Source organism: Canis lupus, chromosome 17 (genome assembly GCF_048164855.1).
Source record: "Canis lupus baileyi chromosome 17, mCanLup2.hap1, whole genome shotgun sequence".
NCBI lineage: Eukaryota > Metazoa > Chordata > Mammalia > Carnivora > Canidae > Canis > Canis lupus.
The window spans coordinates 9,268,157-9,291,973 of NC_132854.1; the positions used below are offsets into that span (position 1 = coordinate 9,268,157).

The 23,817-nt window shown below is 36.9% G+C and overlaps 1 protein-coding gene across 4 annotated transcripts in view; it reads right to left on the reverse strand.

The window, feature by feature from the left end:
• Positions 1-23,817, reverse strand: part of TPP2 (tripeptidyl peptidase 2) — a 70,489-nt gene that overhangs the window by 9,925 nt on the left and 36,747 nt on the right. For 2 of the 4 annotated variants that reach the window (XR_012009782.1, XM_072782447.1), the window contains exons 11-26: positions 23,228-23,376; positions 21,266-21,381; positions 20,551-20,719; positions 19,685-19,842; positions 19,309-19,385; positions 17,455-17,561; positions 15,334-15,488; positions 14,035-14,151; positions 13,693-13,793; positions 13,001-13,097; positions 12,036-12,173; positions 10,475-10,719; positions 10,136-10,214; positions 7,968-8,006; positions 2,513-2,664; positions 307-403 (exon numbers count right to left, since the gene is read on the reverse strand). Coding sequence is in view for 2 of the 4 variants with exons in the window: in XM_072782447.1 (XP_072638548.1) it covers positions 307-403; positions 2,513-2,664; positions 7,968-8,006; positions 10,136-10,214; positions 10,475-10,719; positions 12,036-12,173; positions 13,001-13,097; positions 13,693-13,793; positions 14,035-14,151; positions 15,334-15,488; positions 17,455-17,561; positions 19,309-19,385; positions 19,685-19,842; positions 20,551-20,719; positions 21,266-21,381; positions 23,228-23,376 (1,996 nt within the window). In the remaining 2 variants the exon portion in view is untranslated. Of the gene's footprint in view, positions 1-306; positions 404-2,512; positions 2,665-6,734; positions 6,829-7,967; positions 8,027-10,135; positions 10,215-10,474; positions 10,720-12,035; positions 12,174-13,000; positions 13,098-13,692; positions 13,794-14,034; positions 14,152-15,333; positions 15,489-17,454; positions 17,562-19,308; positions 19,386-19,684; positions 19,843-20,550; positions 20,720-21,265; positions 21,382-23,227; positions 23,377-23,817 lie in introns of those variants that run through there. The other 2 variants (XR_012009783.1, XM_072782448.1) reach the window with 2 other exon arrangements.

Sequence of the window (23,817 nt, forward strand, 5' to 3'; positions counted from 1 at the left end):
TTACAGGAGGCCAGGACTGCTGCCTTGAGGTGAATGTCAGAAAAGCAATCCTAGGATATCTTACCTATTCCTCCTCCCAATGACAAAAATGTGAGCAGGAATACTATACTGAACCCACAGTAATGGCTAAGTGTCCTGTCATTACCTTAGTGAAAATAGTTAATAGAACACTCAATCTGAAGAAACATGTTTTCATCTGGCAAGAACACAAGACAAATATAAGGCTGCATTTTTATTCAACGTATATACCTTATCTAATGTTACAAACAAAATGAAATACTCATATTAAGAATGAACACGTCCAACCTTTTCAGCATCCAACTGATGAAGTCTTGCAACATACAGAGGAAGATAATTAGGATATGTTTCTTTCAATTCATTATAAATGTCACTAGAATCCAACCTATGTATATAAGAAAGAGATAAACATTGTATTTCATTTCTTTTAGAAAGAAAACAATTTTTGTCTTCCCTATTATTTAACATTGCTTTGAAGTTCCAGTCTATAACATAAGGCATCAACCTGAGATAAAATTACTGACAATGACTATCATTATTTGCAGGTATTAACTATGCTTAACCTAGAAAAAAAAAATCAAATTGTTAAGCATCAAGTTTTCACACATACCAGGTATAGACGCATAAAGAGGAGGAAAAAACATTCAAATAAGCAAGAGAGATGAAAAGACCTAGAAATGTCTAAAATGTATTAGAAATACGTAAACTTTTCTGAAAAATCTCAAGTCTTAGTTGAATGAAGACACATTCCATGTCCCTGTATGGGGAGTTGAATAAAGCTGTGAATTCTTCTGATAAAATAGGTGAGGGGGTGTAGTGGCCAGGGGTTTCTTCCTGGCTTGCCTTGCCTGCCATGAAACCACTGCTTCCTGGGCTGCGCTGGGGTGGAAGGGGCCCCAGTGCTCTCAGCAGCAGCATGTCCAAGGCAGGCCCTCTGCTCCACCCTTTCTCCCCCCTACATTCGCTCATAACTCAGCCTTAGCACCAGGTAGCTGAGTCATACATGAGCACCAGCTCCTCCCAGGAGGAGAGTCCTCTGGGAGCTGAGGGGTGAGGGAGTGGCCTTGGCACAGATAACAAAGATTCTCACTTTTCTTCCTGAACTTTAGATATTCTTGAATAGATGTTTCTTCATCATTTGCTGTATGCCCTTACTACTATCTCCAAAGGTTTGAAGACTGATTTTTAAAAAAAGGATTTTCACTAGTTTCCAGGGGATACTAGTATTTTCAACTGTTTACAATATCCTATAATCAGACTTACAGACTTTGACTTCTGGTGGAGATACAGGCAGGTTTTAAGTGAAAAGGTAAGTTTGAATGTAGACAGACACTGTAACTTCAATCCTTGGGAATTATTTTTACAATATGATGTCTGTTCTCTATAAGACTGCAGGACTGAAAGGGTGCATACATATTTAGCTAATGAGGACTCTCATAGGAAAGCAGTGGTCAGAGAGATACTACATAACACAAATGGAAAAAGCAATCCATTTAACAGGAGAATAAATTCCTATTATGTAAAAAGTAAGCTACAAGTCAAAAAATAAGCTGGGGGAAAATGTGTCCAAGTACAGCAAAGCATTAATATCTTTTATGTTAAAAAGTTAAAAGAAAAATCTGATATCCCAACAGAAAAAGAGTACAGAACATGTTCAACTGACAGAAGCTTCACAAAAAACGCAATAATAGCATTTAAAAAGCTCAAATTTCATAACTTAGGATATGCAATTTAAGACTATGATCATGGCATTTTCTTTTTTCACCCTCTAGAAGCAAGGCTTTATTTTCAATTCCATGGCTCAGCTTGGGCAAAGGTATAGTGAACAAAACAGGCTCCACCATAAACTACTGAAGGGAGTTGAAATTGTGACATTCCCTCTAGAAAGCAATCTGGTAAAACATATTAAGGCAATTTTTAGTATTAATAATACTGATTCAATAATTATACTTTCAAGATGCAATCTGATGGATATTTAAAGAAACTACATGTATAAAAATGTGCATCACAGCACCACAGAGAAAAGCTATAAATACCATACACCAAAGAGAGTATTTAAGTGGGTTATATTTCATTAATAGGACCACATAATAGTCATTAAAATGGTACTTTAAAGGACTATTAAATGACCCAAGAAATGCTCATCATCAAATAGTAATTGGAAAACTAGGACACGATGTAATTCACACTGCTACATGCAGAGAAAATAACAATAGGATAATGATTTCTCTGTATTTTACAGAGAAAATAACAGGACAATGATTACCTTTGCAGAGTAGGAAAAAGGTGATCTTTATTTTCTTCTTTATACTTTCCAATAAAATTCTCTTCCAAGAGCAAATCAGAATTAAGTAGTTAAAATAAAAGCGCCTGTAGCCCTACCACCCATTGTTAATATTCTGAATAGAGCCCATGCACATACACATCTCACTTCTCATTGTAAATGGGAAAATAAAAGTAAACACTTAGAGGATTAAAATCCACTAAAACTTACTTTGTCATCCACTGAATTTTAAGGTCTCGTAATGCTTCAGTGAACTCCTCTTTCAAATCTTTCTCTTTTTCTGCGTCTTTTTCTTTATCTTTGCTGCCGTTCTTCGTCTTTGTTGGTGGAGGTATTAAGTAGTAATGAACGGGGATCACATCCTATGAACGTGGAGAGTCTCAGATTAACATGCTTCAACATATTTTAAATCATCTTCAGTACCTGAATATCCCAAAACAGAGGCTGCACTCAGTTGTATTACATCATATTCCAGATCCCAAGGGCCACAATACATAAAAAATTCCAATGTGTGATCAAAGGACTTTTCTCCCAAACTTTTAAAGTATTGATGCTTCTAAATCTCCTTTAAAATAAAGGAAGCAAGGGATGCCTGGCTGCCTCAGTGGGTGGAACATGTGCCTCTTGATCTTGGGGTTGTGGGTTTGATCCCCACACTGGGTGTAGAGATTACTTAAAAATAAAATCTTAAAAAAGAATAAAATAGAGGAAGAAAAAACTTTCCTCCGTATGAGTGTAGCTGGTATTCTTAGTTTTACTTGATAGACTGGATTACAGAAAGTACTAATTACCAAAGTCTACTGAGCTTTCCCATCTTCTACTTGAGAAGGGAAGGAAAGAACTTAGAATTTTAAACTTAGAATTTAAAAAGAGGAAAGAACCTCTTTTTAAAGTAAATTTAAAGAGAAATGTCTTCAATCAAGAGGACTTCTTGAGGCATTGTGATGTGCCAGGTAACGTGCTAGGAGGTAAGCAACAAAGCAGACAATGCTCCTGCCCTCTAGGAGCATAGCGTGGTGGGGATGCAGACAACATACAGGTAGCAAACAGCTTCAGAAACCACCACAGGATATGAAGATGAAGAAACAATGCAGGGACAGAACAGCTGCTAGGTGAAGTGAGGAAAACAGTGAGGAAGGGGTGCTGAAAAGCCACTCTGAAACAGGGAACATCCCATCAAAGTGAACCTCCATGACCTAAGCACAGGAACATCAATCGACCTAAGTGACCAGAATGAGGAGAGGAAGAAATATCTGGAGACAAAAGACGAGCACATGCAAAACCCTGAGCCCGAGTTAGAGGCAAGCACAGCTGGGTGCACTGAGCAAGTAGGCAGCGATCACAGGAAGTAGGGCTGATAAAACAGTACAGAAATACAGATGTTATTCTAAATGCACCAGGAAGCCTACCAGGAGAGTTGTAGGCAAGGCAGTGATAGGATTCAGGATTTCTGCTTTTTATTTAATGTCTTTGGATCCTTATCTGGATGAAAAATATTGGTTTGTTTTTAATAACTTTTCCTGCTGCTTGGAGAATGGACGATAGAGGGCAGAAGTTGAAAGGAGAGAGACAAGTTAGGAAGTGAGCCCAGACTCCCAACACTGCTCTGATCTAAAGAATGGGCTGTACAAGAGGAAGATGTGGACGGATTTAGAATCTGTGAAGGCAGAACAGACAGTGCTTGCTGACGGTGTTTAAAACTAGGGGACAAATGAATCTGGGCAGGACTGGCGGTGGGGTGGGGAAGGAAGTCCAGGCCTTGACCCAAAGCGTTCTACTGTCTCAAAGATGTTCAGGAGTGAGGGAGACAAACACCAGAGGGGCTCTGCAGATGAACCGGCAGAAAGAAAGAGTGGTCAGCCAGTGACAGTGGAGGTGGTGCCAGTAGGGAGAAGGACACGGCTGCAGAACTGGGCAGCAGTGGCTGGTCACCACAAGAGACACGCAATCTCTGTGGACAGTGGGGGTAAGGGCTGACCGAGAAAGAGATGCAGGGAAAACAGGAGGTAAAATAAGCATAGTAGTTCCTTTGAGAAGCTTTGCTTTGAAAAGAGTAATGTGTTGTTATATCTAATTACACCTGTTTCCATCTATTCTGTTAAAGCACATTAAGTCTCCACTTGTGAAAACTAAGGGTGTCTGGGAAATGAAATCCCCTATTAGACTCGGTAGATCTGATCTGGTATAATAACCAGGTGTCCTTAATTAAATCATTAAGTCAATTTCTCCAATTCTGTCTTCAAGTTTATATTAACAACACTAAATTAAAACCTTTTTTGTTTTAATTAACAAAATTTCTAAAATAGGAAAAAATGATGTTACCAAGACTTTTACTCCCCTAATCACAGTAATTTCAGAAAAAAACTCAAGTTGAGACAAAAAAATAGTATTGCAAGTCCCACCTTGTCCCAAATAGGATTCTCAGGTGTAAATACAATGTACATATGCCCATGTTAGCAATGTTCACCATTAAATTTTATTTGGGGGTATAATTATAATAGCAGATATAAGGAACTACTGTTACAGTAGTTCTAATAGCATTCCAACGTAAAACAGAAACTATTACTTCAATATGACTCATTTAAAGCACATAAAACCAACTCATGTGACATGACCACACAAATCCACTTTCAGCCATTTCAGTGCCATGCTGTCTGAGGTCAGGAGCCAGCGCCTGCAAGCCAAGGTCGCATGTGCAGTGTGGGGGCTGGGGAAAAGAAACGGGTTCTGCTTGGGCAAGCTCCTCAGGACTTTGCTACTCATTTTTCTTCCCTCCTCTTGAGTTCACTTTCCTCAGTGGGCACTGCCTGGGCAAAAAGTGTAAAATCTGAGTTGCTAATTAACCCTAAGTTCTTAGGGGAACAGGTCATATCAGTGTCATCTGTACAGCATGAACAATATACTGAAGAAACTGAGGGGCAGAGACAGCCCCCAACATCTACCCTCTGTTCATGTAGTCCTGCTCTCTCTGGAATCCTGCTTGTGTACTTCCACCGCACTAGAACATAGACAACACCTGCCCAGAGAAAGGCACTGCCCAGAGGAGGGCACCTGCTTGGAGGAAGACACCTGGCCGTGTTGATGCTAATCTAACCTGAGCCTCCCTTACTCCCCACTCCTCTTTGCCTGATTAGAGAGAGGGGCAACTTTTAGGATGGGAAGGAAATCTCCGTTGTGAGGCAATTCTCCTCTGAGGCTCAAAGGTAAGGCATTTGCTATTATGTTTTAGTACAGAAGAGAGAAAACAGAATTGAATTTAAAATGAGCAATGCATTAACTTATGATTAACAATAAACTCTAAAAAAGATCTATAAATAGAAACCCTGTACTATGGCAACCATAAACTACCACTAAAAGCACAAGAGACAGGGAGTTTGTGATGAATGGCCTGGGGTGGGTGGGTGGGAATCAAAGTTTTCTGATCAGCATTTTATATATTAAATATATCAAATTAGCAATTATAAGTGTTAATATAATCCTATATTTCAGGACAGTAATTTTTATTATTAAAAATTATGAACATGGCAGCTTTAATTCCTAATCAAGAGAAAAAATGGAGTTATTTTTTGTTTTATCATGTTTACCTGTTTTTTTTTTTGTCAGTATTTTTTCAACTCACTTCTCAAGGACTTACTATGGGGTCAATTTAATAGAAATTGTTTTCTACCATTTTAAGTCTTGAGAAACCTTGATTATGATTTAAAAAGATAGTCAAGAGGAATCTTCAGAGAAGAGATGCTTAAGTTCTCTATAGTAGATACTTCACACTAAGTTTTTTAAAAAAACATATTATTTCTGCTATTTACCATATATTTTGACAGTGTTGAATAATATCCCTTAGAAAGTCAAATCTACCTGCAAAAACAGTAATTATTCTTTGGGTAACATAACATACTGCCATTTAAATTTTGGTTCAAAATTATAATTTCCTTAGTTCTTAAATTATTAATAGCTAAATTCAAAACTTGAATACCTTTATGCAAAACTGAGATAGTTATTTTAAAGATTAAAATCATACTGGAATGCTATTTAACATCTGTTAAAAGTAAGCACACTCTTTTATATGACAATGAACTTAAAAAAGATAACCCGCATTTTCCAAATCAAAAGTCACTGAGACCCAAAAGGACAAATCCATTGAGGATTATGCACCAAAAGCTAGTTGGTATTTTGTTCAGGCAATAAATTAATATATGGGTCTTTTTCATAATGAGACTACAAAACAGGGTGAAATGGGAAGAGGTAACTTAAGTTGCCAAGCTCTTTATATAAAGCTTTCCTAACTATCAAGTAATAAGAACCTTCCTGGTCATTTGAGAGTTTCCTATTTTATACAACTTTATCCAAACAAAATCCACCAAAACTCCCAAAAAAACCAACCAAAATATACAATAGGAGGAGAAAATCCCAGCTCTGCCTTTGTGATAAGCACCTTCTATTTTTAATGGGCTCCTAGAAGACCTTTTCCTCATTTTCTAAAGCAGTGGCTCTCAAGCTATTTTCAGGATGACCCAAAGATAAGCAATCTATAAATAAAAAGACATTAGTTTTATGAGTCTGATGAATGACATTTTTCTACTTTATTCTGTTTTCATTTTAAAGCTAGTTATATCTCATTAAATGAATGTACATGGCCCACAAATGGGTCATAGTTCTCAGCTGAGAAATGCTGGTCTGTAGTGAAGCAGATACTCCTTTAACTGGAAACATGTTTCCCAGTGGGCATTTTGTTTCAACAAAGTGTTTACTATTACATAATAATATAGACATTACTGAAGTCTCTTTAATAAAGGAACTTCATGTATTCTAAAATAGGGATCCCCAGGTTCATGTCACTATGAATTAAAAAACAGAGTTATCTTTTATTTATACTTTAAAATACAAGTTCTCCTTGGCAATGCTTCCCACTTGAACATGAGAAATCACTAAAATGATAAATGGTGCAGCAGGTCTTCACCAGAGAGCTCACTGAATACATCTATCCCTTTCTCTAAGTACACCTGAAGTAGAATTTTGTTTTTTTTAATTTAAACTTGGCTCTAGCAGTAAATCAGAGATTGTCTAATAAGCTGGGGAAGTGATTGATGGTCTTAAAGTTGCTTGTGTTCTTAGTGTAAATTCTAATGTGGGGTCAGTAGTCCTTATTTCTGTTCCTCCTGTCCACTGCTCTGTCTCTTCTCTTCCAGTACTTTGATGACACAAGAGCAGGGAATAAACTTTTTTTTCAAATATCTTAATAATAATATTTTAATAATCAAATCATCCAATTTAAAATGGTTTTTTGACTTTAAAAATAATTGTTTTGGCTTATATAGCTAGGAAAAAAAACATATTCATTCACAAAGTAGGATTTTAGATATGCAAAATTTCAAATATTACTATTTGGCAGCATATGTGCAGTTAAGAAATGAATAGTATTAAATTTCTTTTTTAGACACATATAAAACAGGGATCTTCCATCAATTTATGGCAGGAAAAAAAAAAACACTTCAGGAAAGCAGTATGTCAACACTGACAAGCTAAAAGCACTATACTGCAGAACTTAAAGAAAGGAAACTAAGGGAGAGATTTTTTAAAAAGATTTATAATAGGTTACAGAAAAAAAAGTTAACTAATATGCAAATAAGGCTTTAAGACATCTTTTTTAAGAACTGACAATCAGTACCTTTTTAAATTTTCCTTGTCGTTTTGCTGCAGACTGCCCCTGGGAGTTAGAACGACATTCTGTAAGAAAACATGCACAATCTACACAGGATGGAGACACCACCTCTTTCTAATTGTCTTCCAGTTTACGTCCCACCTGCATGTGTCTCGGTACTTAGAGGGGTCAGGTCTATGATCAAAGTGGCAGGCTTTTAAAGAAAGCAACACTGCCACTTCCATTTTAATAAAAAGGCAATCGAATATGTTATTCTTAAGGGCAAGTGTTTTTCAACTCTGTATTTGAAAAATTTAGTACAGCAAACCATTAGTTATCAACACACTTTTGAAAACATTAAATTTAGCTGACAGTCCAGAGTCTGATTTCAAGGACATCACAACCACCGCACACACCTAGGCATCATCATTCAAGGTGACCATGAAAGTCAGAAGTAAAACAACAGTCACCTTCTCAGCTACCAAACCAGTGAGAAATGCCAAACTATGGAGGGAAGATTACACAAACAAGATGCTGGTGTAATGAACTCTGAACCTTTAGGTTTTTGCTCCCTCAAGTAAATCTATCCCATAAGTAATTACCTAGTAAGTAGTATCTACAGTTAATCTCACACTCCTATAATTTATGCCTCTGAAAGAACATTGGTAGGAAGTAGTAACTATCTCTGAACTGCTAAAAAGGGCACTTTGAATAACAATGCTTTTCTGTCATAATCATCACAAGGAAGCAGACACCTGAGAAGAATTATCTGGGTGAGAACCCCATAGTGGAAGCAGCCCTGCTGCCCAGGAAATGAAGCCTACAAAAAAGACCAGGACTTCTTAAATCAGCGCATCAATGAATTCCAATGTCACTGAGTACTGATTCACTTCAAATAATACTATATCTATAAATATGTACAGTTGACCCTTGGACAACATGGGGGCTGGGGATACCATTCCCACCTCCAGTCGAAAATCCTTGTGTAACTTTTGATTCCCCCAAAACATAACTAATGAACAGCCTACTGCTGACTGGAAGCCATAATAACAACATAAACAGTCAAAGAACATATTAATTTGTATATATTCTTACATTAAGCTACAGAAAACAGTATGTTACTGAGAGAATCACAAGGAAAATATATTTACAGTACTGTACTGTATTTACTGTGGGGGGGGAACCCACATAGAAGTTGACCACACAGTTCACATCCATGTTGTTCAGGGTCAATTGCAGTATCAATCAAAATGAGACTCAAGAAATGTCAGGGTAAACAATTTTTTTCAAAGCACAGAATTCCTAAGTGATGCTTCCAAGACAGCAGTAAGTGACCTCTGGTTCAACAGTGGCAAGAAGTAAGTATACTTGTTAAGATGCAAGAAATCTATTCATCTGGATAATAGCCTTTATGATTCCAGCATCACGTTGCAGACCACTATTTAAGAACTGATTCTAAGAAGAAATGCAAAACTGTAAGAATGACAACCTTTTGTTGGCATTGAGCTAATATGTGACAGATCCACATAAGTATTATTCTCATATTAAATTTATAATAAAAACAGATGGAAAAGTTAAAATAAGTACCTATCCAGTTTTAATATTTATCTTTAAAATGTAACAACCAGAAACAAGTTTTTCATAGTATAATTTTGAACTATAAAAGGTAAATGCCAAAGGAAGTATCTCATAATTATCTACACAATTAGGCAAAATTTCAACAAGAGAAAGGTCTGTACAAGTGAGAAAAATACTGTTAGAAATAATTGTTCTGATTTTCTAGAAGTGGCCCAAGAAGACCTGACTTATTTTTATATCCACAATATTAATTTGATTAAAATCCTATAAAATGTTCCAATTTTAAACATCTCATTCACTTAAGCCAAGTTTAATCTGGACCTATACATTTTTCAGGGAAATTCAAGTATATTAGTCATGCAAGGTACAACCTGTTCAGGGCCCGAGTACTTAGGCTTGGGAAAAAGAATATTAAATATTTTAAAATATAGTCAAAATATTAATTGACTTTACTAGTAATTTGAAAAATACTAATATTTTCTTTCCTCCCAGGGAGATCTCATTCTTAGAATCTCATTCTAAAGTGTGGGATTAATTCCCAACTTTTAAAAGAAAGAGAATTTTGGAATAGGTAATTTCAGTGTAAAAGGAAAAAAAAAAAAAAAAAGCATACTTACAGCTTTCTTTCCAAGTTCAGTCTTTGACAATGTTAAGGATCCTGCAAGGTAGCATCCAGGTCCTGCCCCTTTAGGTATTCTAATAAGAAAGTTCAAAAGAGAAAAAAATGGAACTAAAGAGAAAGTCTCAGAAAGATAACCAGGGATCAAAAACATCAAAACAATCATATTCTGAAATAATTCCCATAGCTTAGATTTCAAAAATCAAAGGAAGAAATCATCTTAGTCTGAAATAAAATGGTAAGTGACAACATTCCATCAATCTAACCCAATGTAATGAGCTCGAGTGAAAAGATTACAGTATTTAAGACACACAGTGTAAGCAACACTGTCACTTACTTGTCATCAGGTAAGGAAGTTACAAAGAATGGTTGGTTATATTTGGGTGGTAATGTCAAATTACTTGATTTCTTCTTTCCTAGAAGTGCAAGGCTATGGTTTTCATGAATATCTAAGCTCAAGGTATTTGACAACCTATGAGAAACAATGAATGGAAGATCTTTAAGACGTTCCAAATCACTGATCTGCTCATGACGAATCTGTAGTCGAATTGTGTAATCTCCTTTCTCCAGTTTCAAAGAATACTAAAAAATACAAAGAACATTTGGAAAAAGTAAAGTTTAGTCAAGTAAACAGAAATCATAGTAAGAGGATAAACAGGAACAGTTACCACGTACAAAGCACTTACACTATGTGAGGAACAGTGTGCGTGAAAGCACTTACAGTATGTGAGGAACAGCGTGCGTGCATGCTCAAGACAAATATACACACAAGTGTGTATACACAACTGGTAGTCTTTATATCACCAAAATGCCACACACCTCTTTATCACAGACAGGAAAAACGGAGCCAGCAGAGATCGAGGAATACAAACCCATTTGTGCTCCATCTGGTTAATTAACCTGCTCAGGAGCTTGGCACACTGTTTCTTCTGAGATTTTAAAAGTAACAAAGTAATGGCACTGGAATAATCCAGTCTGTACTGAGGAGATGTGGCTTGGCTTGCTTTGAGAAAAAAAGAAATCATTCCCTGAGGAGTTAACTGGAAAATACTTGCACAAATTATTTTCATTATTTGCATAAAATTATAGATGTTATAGGAAATACCTCATTTCTTTGTAACAATATTTTAATCAGGGATGAAATTTCTATAAAATATAAGATGAAAAGTTTTTCTATCTTTAAAACATTAGTGCGAAGCACAGTGCTTGGCATACACTAAGTGTTGAATACATCACTGTCTCACGAAGAAATAAATTTGAAAGTTCTAGTAAACACTTGGCACTGCTATAGTGCTTTTCATCCAATTTAGACCTGGATCATTTCAAGATACTCAAATTGTCTTGGAAGATTTGCTGTCAGCCTTCAGAAAGGTGGAAGCAGTGGGCAGGAAGGACAAATACTTAAAAGGCTATGCTGAGGGTGCCTGGGTAACACAGGCAGTTGAGCATCCGACTCTTGGTTTTAGCTCGGGCTTGAGCTTCAAGTCATGTCAGCAGGCTCCACGCTCACTGTGGAGTCAGCCTGAGTTTCTCTTTCTCCCTCTGCTCTATTTCCCCTCGTCTCTCTAATAAATTTTAAAACAAAACATAACAAAAACAAAACAACAACAAAAACCTACCTTGGGCTAGCGTTTGCAAGCATCATACTCGCCCTTTTCTACCCCAAAACTTGAGTTAGCTGATCTACATGGCTGAGAGGCTGTCACAGTCTGTTTTGTAAGACAACTAACTAAGCTTCTAGTGGTAGGTCAAGGACTAAATACAAAACTATAGGATTAAAAAAAACAAACAAACAAAACAAAACAGAAAAACAAATATTACCATAAACAAGAAATCAGGGATTTATTAGTTCAGGAAACAGCCCGTGTTAATTCCAAAAATCACTGCCAATTTTATACCTGATGTGGATAGGCATCTCCTGAACCCATTTGTCTTTTGTTCTGGTCAAATATAATCCACAATTGGCTGTCAAATTCTGATTCATACAATAGTTCACAGAGTAGTGGGCAACTTGGAGTTACTTCCCCACTCTTGGGCTATAAAAAAAAAATAAGAATAAGTACTTGATATGATTTATATATGATTTCTAACATAGATCAGTAATACTGTTACTGGTAAGATTTTTACATTACAAGTATTAAAAATATTTTCTTCTGGTAACCAATATTAAAAATGCAGAATATCCAATACTTTGGCACTAATTAAAGGCATTTTTCTTTTATAAGCTTTCAAGAATACAAACCTAGCTATCTGTATGCATTGAGTATAACATACATTCTTCAGGACCTCTAATTAGAAAATTGAAAATGACAATTCATTGAAACAATCATCTAAACATTAAAACCAGATTTGTATTATGCTTCAATAAGAGTTTGGCTGAAATCTTACTGATCCTATATAAACTCTTAGAACCAACGTTTACACTAGTCTCAACTATCTTTACCACTCATTCAACCAAGAGTTATTCTGACTTTTCATTGTTTTAACAGCTACTTCAGAGAAAGCAATCAGACCCGGTACCATAATCAGAAGGCATCTGGCATTGATGAGACATCTAGCCACTGGACAGTTAGCACCGAATGGGTACCACTGAATAGGTATCAATGAATAAAAAAACTAAGGCTCAAAGGTCAGGTCACCACTAATTTAGAGTTTATGACTTCAGACCTGAATAGCACTTAGACCATTAGAAATTATAATTTCCAAAAGGATAATTCCAAATTAACCAGTGTTATTTACTTGACTCTATTTCATACATATACATATAAATTAAATTACTTGTCCTGCCATTTGTGACTTCATATTTCATGAACAAAACACAAAAGTTCATTTTAAGGTTATACTTTATTATAAAAACACTTACCTGGTGAAAGTTATATGTCAGGATCATCTCATAAAGCTGACGATTATTTGGCAAAACATCTCTTGATCCTAAAGGTTTTGTTTTTGCACTCAATGGGCTGTAATTAGAAAAACATGTAAGTAATTTGATGCAAGAATTCATTTACTGAGAGAAATGAAACTAACCAACAAAATCTATAACACAGCACAGTAAGTGACAATGAGCATTCCTAAACTCTGTCCTTTTCAGTATATAATATTTTAATCATCAGCTTACAGAATTCTTTATTGGCTGAACCATAGCAACATATACAGTTTAAATTTTGCAACATTACAGAAACATTTTCAAATGTCAACAAATAGTTCTTAACCAGATCCCAATAGTAGGACAACTGCTAAGAGTGTTAAGGACAGACAGGTTTTGACTCGCATCCTTCTGTCCAAACTGCAGATAGCAATATACCCCCATCAAAGGATGGGTCCTGTAGGTGCCACACTGAGAGCTTTATACACGTTATTAAGGCTAGAAGCTACTGCTGAGGCTGCTTCTTAGAAAGCTGCTGGGACTCCTAGGCTGCAAAGTCAGAAACTACATTTTCATCTTTAGCACTCAGATGATTTAAAAAGATGACTCTTTTCAAAGAGTAGAAGAGATATCCCCACTCCTATCACACCAATGCTCAACATCTGTAGTCTTAAAACACTTAATGATACCGTAGTGTCTGGACCCAGCTCTTCAAAGTTATGCAGGGAGCCAGATCTTCATACTTCAGAGAGGACTGAACATCAAAACGATTGATTCCTTCCGATGCATGCTACAAAGGATATTTATCAAATTAGGTTCTCAAACTTTATTGATAATAAATTGTATTCTTAAACATTTGAACCTAAAATAAACATGCATAATGCAAAGTTTATAAGCACCCATGAACAAATACTACTGTTATTTTCAGAACTACAGGTAATCTGCCCGTTAATGTTTAAGTCCAACCAGTGAGGTTATTTTTCAATAACACAAATAACTGACATTAAAAATGATGGAAATGTGGAACTTACAATGTTTAACTGAGGAGCAGTACACACTATTCCATGGAAAGAAATGGTATAATCGATATTGACATCACTAAGACTTGCCCACCAACGAGCAATGCAAAACTCAATTGCTTTCCCACCCTGTAAAGAATAAAAATTACAAACTTGTAAATCTCTTTTCTCATTTTCCTTCAAATTACAGAATATAAATAGGTGTTTTACAGCAATTCTAGCTTTCAAACCTTTCCTATCTGTACACCTGTGGGTGGAATTAGTTGCAAAGATAGAGTATAGAGAGTAAAGATACACAGTTATCTACTCTGAGTATAGAGGGTAAAGATACAGTCATCTACTCAGACTCCTACGGCCCTTGTCATAGAAGATTGGAGGCAGCTTTTGAGAACATATACAACAAAATAATGGTGAAAACAAACTGGAATAAAAACTTCAGACCAAAGGAAAACTTATAAAAACCATGATAAGAAAAGGTAAGTATTACAGCTCTGTAAGGCATAGTCAATACCCACAGCTGAATTTCAGGCTCAGAGCTGCCTGGTAATCAAAGCAAAATGATATCATGGTCCCTTACATCTTTCTCCCTATTAAAAAAAATTAAAAACAAAAACTATTTTTAGCACTGAGTTTTAAATTAGTTTTTCTAGTAATCAGTATACATTAGCAAGTTTGAAGATGGGTCATGTGATACTAACATTTACAAGAACACAAGAAGCTGTAATGAGAAACCTAAGGAAAGATGATAGAACTAAGGAAAGATGATAGAACTCTGTGAAAACACTAGGCAGCAGGTTCAAGAAAGAACACAGTTTTGCTCCGCTTCTACAGAGGAAGAACAGCAGCCCAGAAGGATGGGGACCTGGCACACTTGAGGTCATTCAGGTGGGAAGCAGTAGTGGCTTCACATATAGAGCAAAACAGCCTCCTGGAGTCTTAACAACTGGGTATTAATAAAATAACAAGTAGAAAACATGTAGAAAAATCTTAAATAAGGAAATAATCTCCTGTGTGATGAGGCAACATTCCCAACTGGGCTCTATGGTGCAAGCCGTCAGAATCCAGCAGACCAGCATTTTCCTCTCATTACATTTCTTAAAGATTTCAGATGATTAATATTTATCTCCAACTTAGTCTCAAGTATCCCACTGAGACTACCTACCTTCCCACTTTATTTGGCATCAATAAAATATGCAGCCCCCAGTCTGAATACAAACTATAAAATCAAATTCAAATACACAGTCTTAGCCCCATACCAAAAATAAAAAAGAAATTATTTCATAGGATTTCAAACTGGTAATGAAAACTTACTAAGACAGGAAAAGCTTCAGTTAGTGTTCCTTTTTCTGGAAGCGAACAAAACTTATAGAATTCATGACTTCGATACGCTCTTTGCTTCACAAGCTGTACTGCATGAAGAACAAACTTGGCTGACACCTCAGAAGAACAGGAGCACACGGTAACTTCTAAAATGAGAAGAGAAGCAGCAAAGTTTTAAACTGATGGGATTTAAAACAGAGGTAGGATTGTTTTAATAATATCAACTTTTTAGAAAATAATGTATCAAGAATAAAATGATACATTCAAAGGAAAACTACATATTTCCTTAACAAAGAATCGACAGAATATTAATAAAGATGAAAGGGTAGGAAAATAAACAAATCAGTAACACAATTAACAACCACTATGCTGCAAACACCATGAACAGCGAGCTGCCCACGGATGGACACAGTTGTCCTAATCAAGTTATTTTCAAAACCCTTTCTCCCTCTGCTCCTGTGAGGAAACCTGCTCTAGCTAAAAACCAACCAATTCCTGATAAAGAGAATTTTAATTTTAGAATGCTCTATTTGTTATCACAGCTAAATTCCATTAGTGTCTATTTATTCAAATTCATTGATAACTTTTCCTAGTCTCTCCCTCCTGTCAGCTTCTAGAAAAGTATGATTATCAGACCTACACATCCTAGGTTTTATTCTGAGGCTGAGCTAGAGGCAAAACCAAAATCACTGTGAAGCAGAATCAGCATCCTGTCTAATGCACACTCACTCTAATACAGGAAGCTTAAAGCAAGGCTTATGTTTCTGGTTCACAAGGTCAAGTGGTTAGAGAACTCTGTGAACCTCATCAATTGCTAAGGATAAAAAATCCAGTGTTAGGACAGTATTTCTAGTTATCTGAAACAGGACCCATCTGTAGTATATTTATTTCTTTTCTTTTCTTTTCTTTTCTTTTCTTTTCTTTTCTTTTCTTTTCTTTTCTTTTCTTTTCTCTTTCTTTCTTTCTTTTCTTTCTTTCTTTCTTTCTTTCTTTCTTTCTTTCTTTCTTTCTTTCTTTCTTTCCCATTTTACTGAGATACAATTGACAACATTGCATAGGTGTTTACGGTATACACTGTGAGGATATGATATACATGTATATGTTTTAAAATGATTATTATTATTATTTTTTTATTTATTTATGATAGTCACAGAGAGAGAGAGAGACAGAGAGAGAGGCAGAGACACAGGCAGAGGGAGAAGCAGGCTCCATGCACTGGGAGCCTGATGTGGGATTCGATCCCGGGTCTCCAGGATCACGCCCTGGGCCAAAGGCAGGCGCCAAACCACTGCGCCACCCAGGGATCCCTTAAAATGATTATTACAGGGAGGTTATTAACACATCCATCACTTTACATACATACACCAATTTTTTTGGTGGTGAGACTATTTCAAATCTGACTTTTAGCAAATTTCAAGTACATAACACAGAATAGACAATATAGTCACCATGCTGGACATTAGAGTGCTTGCACCTATTCACCGAATAAGTGAAATTCTGTACCCTCTGACCACCATCTTCCCATTTCCTTCCCCACTCAAAGCACATTTCTAATCTAAGACTGCTAAATGGTCTGAGCTACTTCTATTCTGGATCATTCAATAAATTCTTATTAAAAAAACTAATTATATTCAATACCAACCAAGACAAATCATAATTTGAACATTATAATTACTGGCATTTACCATTGAAAAAATATCAGATTCAGCATTAATTAATCATAGATTTTCCTTTATTATAATTAGTGTATATTTTATCAGGGCTCACTGTTAGATAAGTCCATGGGGACCTATATGAATGGTAGCCTAGAGCTGTTCAACAATACAACTCTGACTCTAATCACTAACAGATAAGGTATTCTAAACTAAGTTAAAATCCTGAATGTTAAAACATCTTAAATAGCCTAGATGATTTGATGTATGAGCCAGTGTAAAATAGTATGAGATCTTCATAATATTTTAAACCTAACAGCCAATGTAGGGTGTCAGATGTAGTATTGTTATGACAAAAGCACATGTTAGAGATATATGAACTACTTTCTATGGTCACAATCCTAGCAGAGATAGAAGTACATAAAGATAAGTGGTCAGGACAGACTCAAATGTTACTTACCAGCCCATGTCGCACCCTCAGGAACCTCAATAAAATGCCTTCGAATTTGACCAGGCTTAAAATGTACATCTGTCAAGGCTAGATCATAATGTGATGATTCATTTACTCTAAAAATAAAAATAAATGGCTAAATGATGCTGTCACAAAAAAGGCTTTTATACTATAAGCCCACTGGTACTCTAGATTTTAAGAGTTCATTAGAAACGAGCATGGGGATTTAAAGGTTGGTTATAGAACAGTGTGCACAACACTATCTCATTTTTGCAACATGTTAGCAGTGATAAATTCTGGATAGCCCAGTATAGATGATTTTTCTCCTTTTTACTGGCCTATGCTACAATTTGTCTATAAGACATACATACACAGCTCCCTCATTCATAGGCTTTCCCAACTACTAGAATCTGAACTATGATGAATCCTAAATAATAAAACCACAGGTAATGTTTTGTGTGACTGATACTACCTTACAGCTCTGAGAATGGTATTAAACCCCTTATATAGCTCCAAAATACCCCACACCATAATGACACAGTAAAGAAGAAAAGTACTTTTATAGCATTTTGGTAAGAAACCAATGATACGTAAAGGTCAAATGTATAATTTTCTACTATGGAAACCTAAAGAATATGCAAAGGACAAATTTTAGTCAGTGTGACAAACATTTAATGAGCGCCTACTATATATATGAGGCACTGCTGTTAAGAGCTACAAATACAACACTGAATATATTTTCCTTTGCCCTGGCCAATCTCATGAAGACAGAACTACCAGAAACATTTAACAGAATATGCTCTGGGTAGATAGGAAGTGTTAATGGAAAAGATTCCTGAAGGAGATAATGTCTCGGCTGATTCCTGAATCTTATAAATTATCTTGTCTAATTTTCTATACTGGACTTTGAGGGAAAATCTGCCTGAGGATTTAAGTGCTCTGCAATTTCTCCATGTGTGTGTCACTTTTTTTTGTGTGTGTGTGTGTGTGTGTCACTTTTTATCTCCTGATTTTCATCCTATGTTTCTTACAGGCTGAGAACTACTGCACATTTAATATTTACCAGTTAACTAACTCAGTAGAAACTGTTAACCGAATGTTCTGAAGATACTGTGTAACGGGGCTCCACAGAGTAACTCGTAGGATATAGTCCCTGTGTCTTCAATCAAATGTGGTGAGCTAAAAGAGATGACGTCTTGACTGACACGTGTACCACAGCATGTACAAAGCACCACGAAGGAGCAAGAAGGAACTTCCTTCACCCTGGGGATGACTAGGAATGAGCCAGTCTGAGGAAGCCTGAATGCCGACACCAGTGAGGAGTACGAATGTCGGGTGGATGGGGTGACAGGAAACGCTAGTTTTAAAGGACCACTGTTTGCTATTTTAAAGAGCATGATCCTGGGGAGCACCACTGATCTACCTTAAACAGAAAGCAGTATGACAGATTGGAGCTTCTCGGTTTTGGGGTAAAAGATATGATGGGAAAGAAGAGTCTGGAAACAGGAGAAGTGGGAGAGCCAGAGAAAACAGCAATCCCACAGAGTAGAGGTATAATGGTGGGGAGAGGGGGTGGGAGTGGAGGAGGGATGAAGTAATACTGTGAAATGCTCCAGATGGATCAGGGAGTTAGGAGGGTGGAGTTTTGGCACAGAGGGCAGGGCACAGGAGATGCCACTGGGTATTCTCACAGTCAAAAGGCAATAGAAAAACCACGTGCCACTTTCGACTCTGAGCAAGAGGCAGAACTAAAAGCCAGTTACCTGATTCTGGTCTACCATCTTTTAAAAGTTCATACTATTTCCATAAATAGCCATTAAAAAATCCCATGTAACAGTAAGCTGTTGGCAACTTGTTACTTACTTGGCTGCTATAACTGCAGTGATTGGAACTCTGAACAGAGGCCCTGCATTGGGGGATGCTATATCATAGCCACATACCTTGAAAAAAAGAGTAAGTTTCAGTATCCACAAACTTTTAAAAGATGAGAAAAAAAGAAAAAAAGGTGAAATCTATTCATAGAGTAAGTTAATTTAACATTAAAATTTAAAGGTCTTAAGCACAAGTTGACACCAATTTTCTGATGTTGGGTCGCATAAATAATGGCAAACAGCCTAAATAAATGCATGTATAACCACCCTTGACCAATTCAGACCAAAGGGCAGACAGACTGCCACACAAGGTATTTTTACATGTCTTAAAGAGTACTTAGAAAGTTACAATGAAGATGAACCAATACCTCTGTATAATGCAATCCTTCCCTTAAGCCCCTCGGATCCACACGTATGTTTATGTGTCTACATTGATTCATGAGTTCCAAATGGCTGGGACACTGAACCCAAGACGAATTTGAAGTTAAAGCTAAATGAAGCTGAAGGGATATTTTTTCAGCGTTTTCTAGCATTAAAAAGACCAAAAATGAAAGATTAGTACTTTTTTCCTTTTCTTCCATTTTAAAAAGTTTTATCTTCTCATAAAATCTAGCAGATGAACTTAATCAGTTATAAAATGTACTAGGGCATGTGCTTCCAAAACACAGTTCAAATAAAGCAGTCACAGAATCTTCCCTACATTTTAGTGCACTTGTGATCCAGTCACATTTTATCCAACATGGCTGTAATCTTAAAATAAGGGGTTTCCCTGAGCATCTGTCATTACTGCATGCAGAGAGCAGCACCTGCCTGAAAGGAAGATGCCAAGTACACGGTGGTGACCCGTCCTTGGAGCGACAGTTCTCCCTGGCTGCTTCTGCTTCCCACCCTCCAACTAAAACTCTGTTTACACCCAAGTAGTAAGAGTGCTAAACAAAAGAAACTGGATGCTTCATTATCCACAATTCAATAATACTCTGGGACACTGAAGACCCAGGCTACAGGCTACTGTTTTCCTCAGTGGTTACCAGGCTGACTGAATTGCCACAATGCTGGGATTTCTGCTTGCCATTACCCCCCCAATCCTGCCTTAAACCATGTAACATTTAAAATAATATTGTCAACTGATCTTTTTTCTTTAGGACATTAACCCAAATGGCATTGCTCTCATATGATACTATTCATTCAAGCTATAAATGTGAGCACTTTGGCTTACTGTCCTTTTATTTCTTACCGGTATTTTCTGGAAACACAGGTTCAATGCCAACGCCATGATCTGAAGGTGCAGCCACCTGAACAGGGTCTCGGAGGTAGATGCCACGGTTATTTCCAACAGTAACAGTGAAACCTAATTTATTAGCAAACGATGTATTCTGAACGAGGTAGTCATAGGCTTTATCAACCTAATTAAAAGAACACAAAAGGTAAAATATCAATGGTTGGGTCAAGAAAATATTTTGCTGTAAATTACCAATTTGATTTCAGTCATAAAAAGGTACAGGTGAAAAGCTAGTTTCTATGTTCACCTCTCTCAACTACATAGTGACCCCAAATAAAGAGGGTAAGTCTACCTACTTTTCAGACAAGACATCAGTCTGACCACTCACCTCCAGCTCCAGTCTCTAGATTCACACCACTAGTCCCAAGTGACTAAAGTCAGAACTCCTCCATACACCACTAAATTCACAAGTTTTGCCCTCGACATCTTCGCTTTGAATTTCTACCCTCCATGTGTCTTATGTTTACTGTATTTCTCTCTTACTGCAACAAATTCGTCTTAACTACAAAATCTGTTTTCATATCCTCTTTGCTTATTAGTTCAGAACCTATTATGAACATATAATGTAGAATCAGATAAACTCAATCACTGTTACAACAGGAAATACCATCCAGTAACAACTAAAACAGTATCTTGATGACTATTAAGCCATTTTTCATACAAACACTACCTGAATAATACCATGTCCTTGGGCAAATACTTCTATATTGTCAGCCTTCACTGCAGTGTTTTCTAGAGCTCTTCTGACTGAATGAACCGTGTAGTTAACGTTATTTGCTTTCAGACCTGAAATTAAAAAGCAAAAGCAAGAATGAAGTATTACAGAGTGTACTACTTGAAACTTCTCTTCCCCTCACCAGTAGAGATAATGTGTACATTTTCTGGCTTTAATGTCTGGTGTTTCAACACTCAATTTCTTTTCTTTTTCTTTTTTTTTTTGGAAGATTTGTTTATTTATTCATGAGAGATAGAGACAGAGGCAGAGACATAGGCAGACGGAGAAGCAGGCTCTCTCTGGGGAGCCTGATGCAGGACCCAATTCTAGGACCCCAGGATTACGACCTGAGCCACAGGCAGATGCTCAACCACTGAGCCACCTCAGTGTCAACACTCAATTTCTTAATCTTTTCTAGAAAGCTGAACTACAACAGTCTGACTCAAAACTGCTGGCATTGTGTAAACACTTCATTCAACAAAAAATCACTGTGTGTCCATTACACAATGGCATTAGTGTGCACTCTGCAAAGGTGATGCAAACATTTAAAGCAGGTAGAGGCATTCGAATGACATTTTCTTTAAAATACTGCTGGTCATAGGGGTACCTGGCTGGCTCAGCTGCTAGAACATGGGCTGGTAGAACATGGGACCCTCGGTCTTGAGGTTGTAAGGTTAAGCCCCACGTTGGCTGTGGAGATCACTTAAAAATAAAATCTTAAAACACTGCTGGTCAAATGATATGGTTGCTGGAGATATTAATCAACTTGGCTGTGTTACAGACACCAAGAAAACTTAAAACAAACCAGCAGAAAAGATGCTGAAGCTTGACCACAGCTCAATTAATTCAGTATTTTTGAGACTGGATCCTAGATACTGATACCGATTAAAAGCTTCCTGGGTGATGGCAGAAGCAGCCAGGCTGGGAATGACTGTTCTGTTGGAAGATATGTAAGCCACCAATTTGTTAACTTTGTGTTGAACACTGTTGTGAAAGATAAAAGATGAGAAATACCGCATTCCTGTCCATTCCAGAGTTCATCAAACATGTGTGCACTTACGATGTTGAAAGAAATGAACAAAACAGAAATATGCTGCTTTAAGAGTGAATCAAGAAAGTAGCCTATTTTGTCAGTAAGAATCCAAAAGAAGGTTATGCTCTATCAGAGGAAAGAATATGAGAATCTTCTTGCCAGGATGTACAAGAGTTTGCAAGACCAAAAAATGGCACAAAAGGATTCTAGGCAGAGAGAGTAAGATGTGCAAAGACCAGAGACGTGGAGCAATCCTGAAATCTGATGAGATGGAAAAGGGCTAGAAATGAGGGCAGAGTCTTGGGATCTCATAGAGGAACACTCCTGAGGTGGAATCTTTGCGACGACCTGGTGACCATAACTGGATCCCAGTCAATGCCAATGCCATCCAATTAATACCGTGAGCCTCTGACACATCACCCCAGAAACTCTTATCTCCTTTTCCATTTTAGTTATCCCCACAGCAATATTCATGATCTTTTAACATGTAATATAAACTAACGTTAAATTCTGCTTACAGTCTCTCTCCCACAGCTATGATATAAATTCCACATGGGCAGGTAATTTTGATCCAAAGTAATGCTTGATAGCCATTAGTAGCAAATAAATTTATTTGTTGGATGAATGAATACAATTCAAATCCTTATTATCATATAGTTATTTTCTATCTTAAACTTTACTTTGAGCCAGGGCATTTTCTCACCATGAGAACTTCAGAAAACAAGTATCTGTCTGCAATAAGGTGAGAGAAATTTATACAATTATTCTTTATGACTACTGCCTGACTTTAAATTATGCTATCAACTGGTAATTCACCACCTATTCCCTGGAATTTAGAAACAGTACTGAGTTAGACCAAGTAGAGCACTAAGCAGTGTCCCTACCTGAAAGTATCAGGGCGATGCCTCCACACGCATTGGGAGAAGACATAGACGTCCCATTCATTAGCTGAGTTCCTCTCAATGTCCAGTTGGGAACAGAAGCAATGGCTCCTCCTGGTGCACTGATACTTACTCCAAGGGCTCCATCAGCACTGAAGGAAAAGCCATTAAAGTTTGCTTACAATGGTGAGAATTGGATCAACATGGGCATTCATAACAAGGCCACTGGTCAAATAGATCAGAGTACAATACCATGCATAATTTGCAGTACTGGAATCAGTTGGAAAAAAATACCCAGCACAGCTATTTTCCCATTATGTATCTTCCTTAAAAGTGGGCAAAATCTTATTAAGTGTGTCTGTATGTATCTGGGATTATGTGCAAAGGGTGTCAGGTATATTTATGGAGAGAAAATAAATGTCACTGCTCAGATTCCTTAATGAATGCATTTTTTTCCTGTCTTTAGTAAGTAGAAGCCTTTCCTTTTTTAAAGTTTAATACAGCCACTGTCCAACAGACATGTAGGACACAGAGGACATTTATTTATTTTTAAAAGATTTATTTATTTGAGAGCACTTGTGCATGTGCGTGCT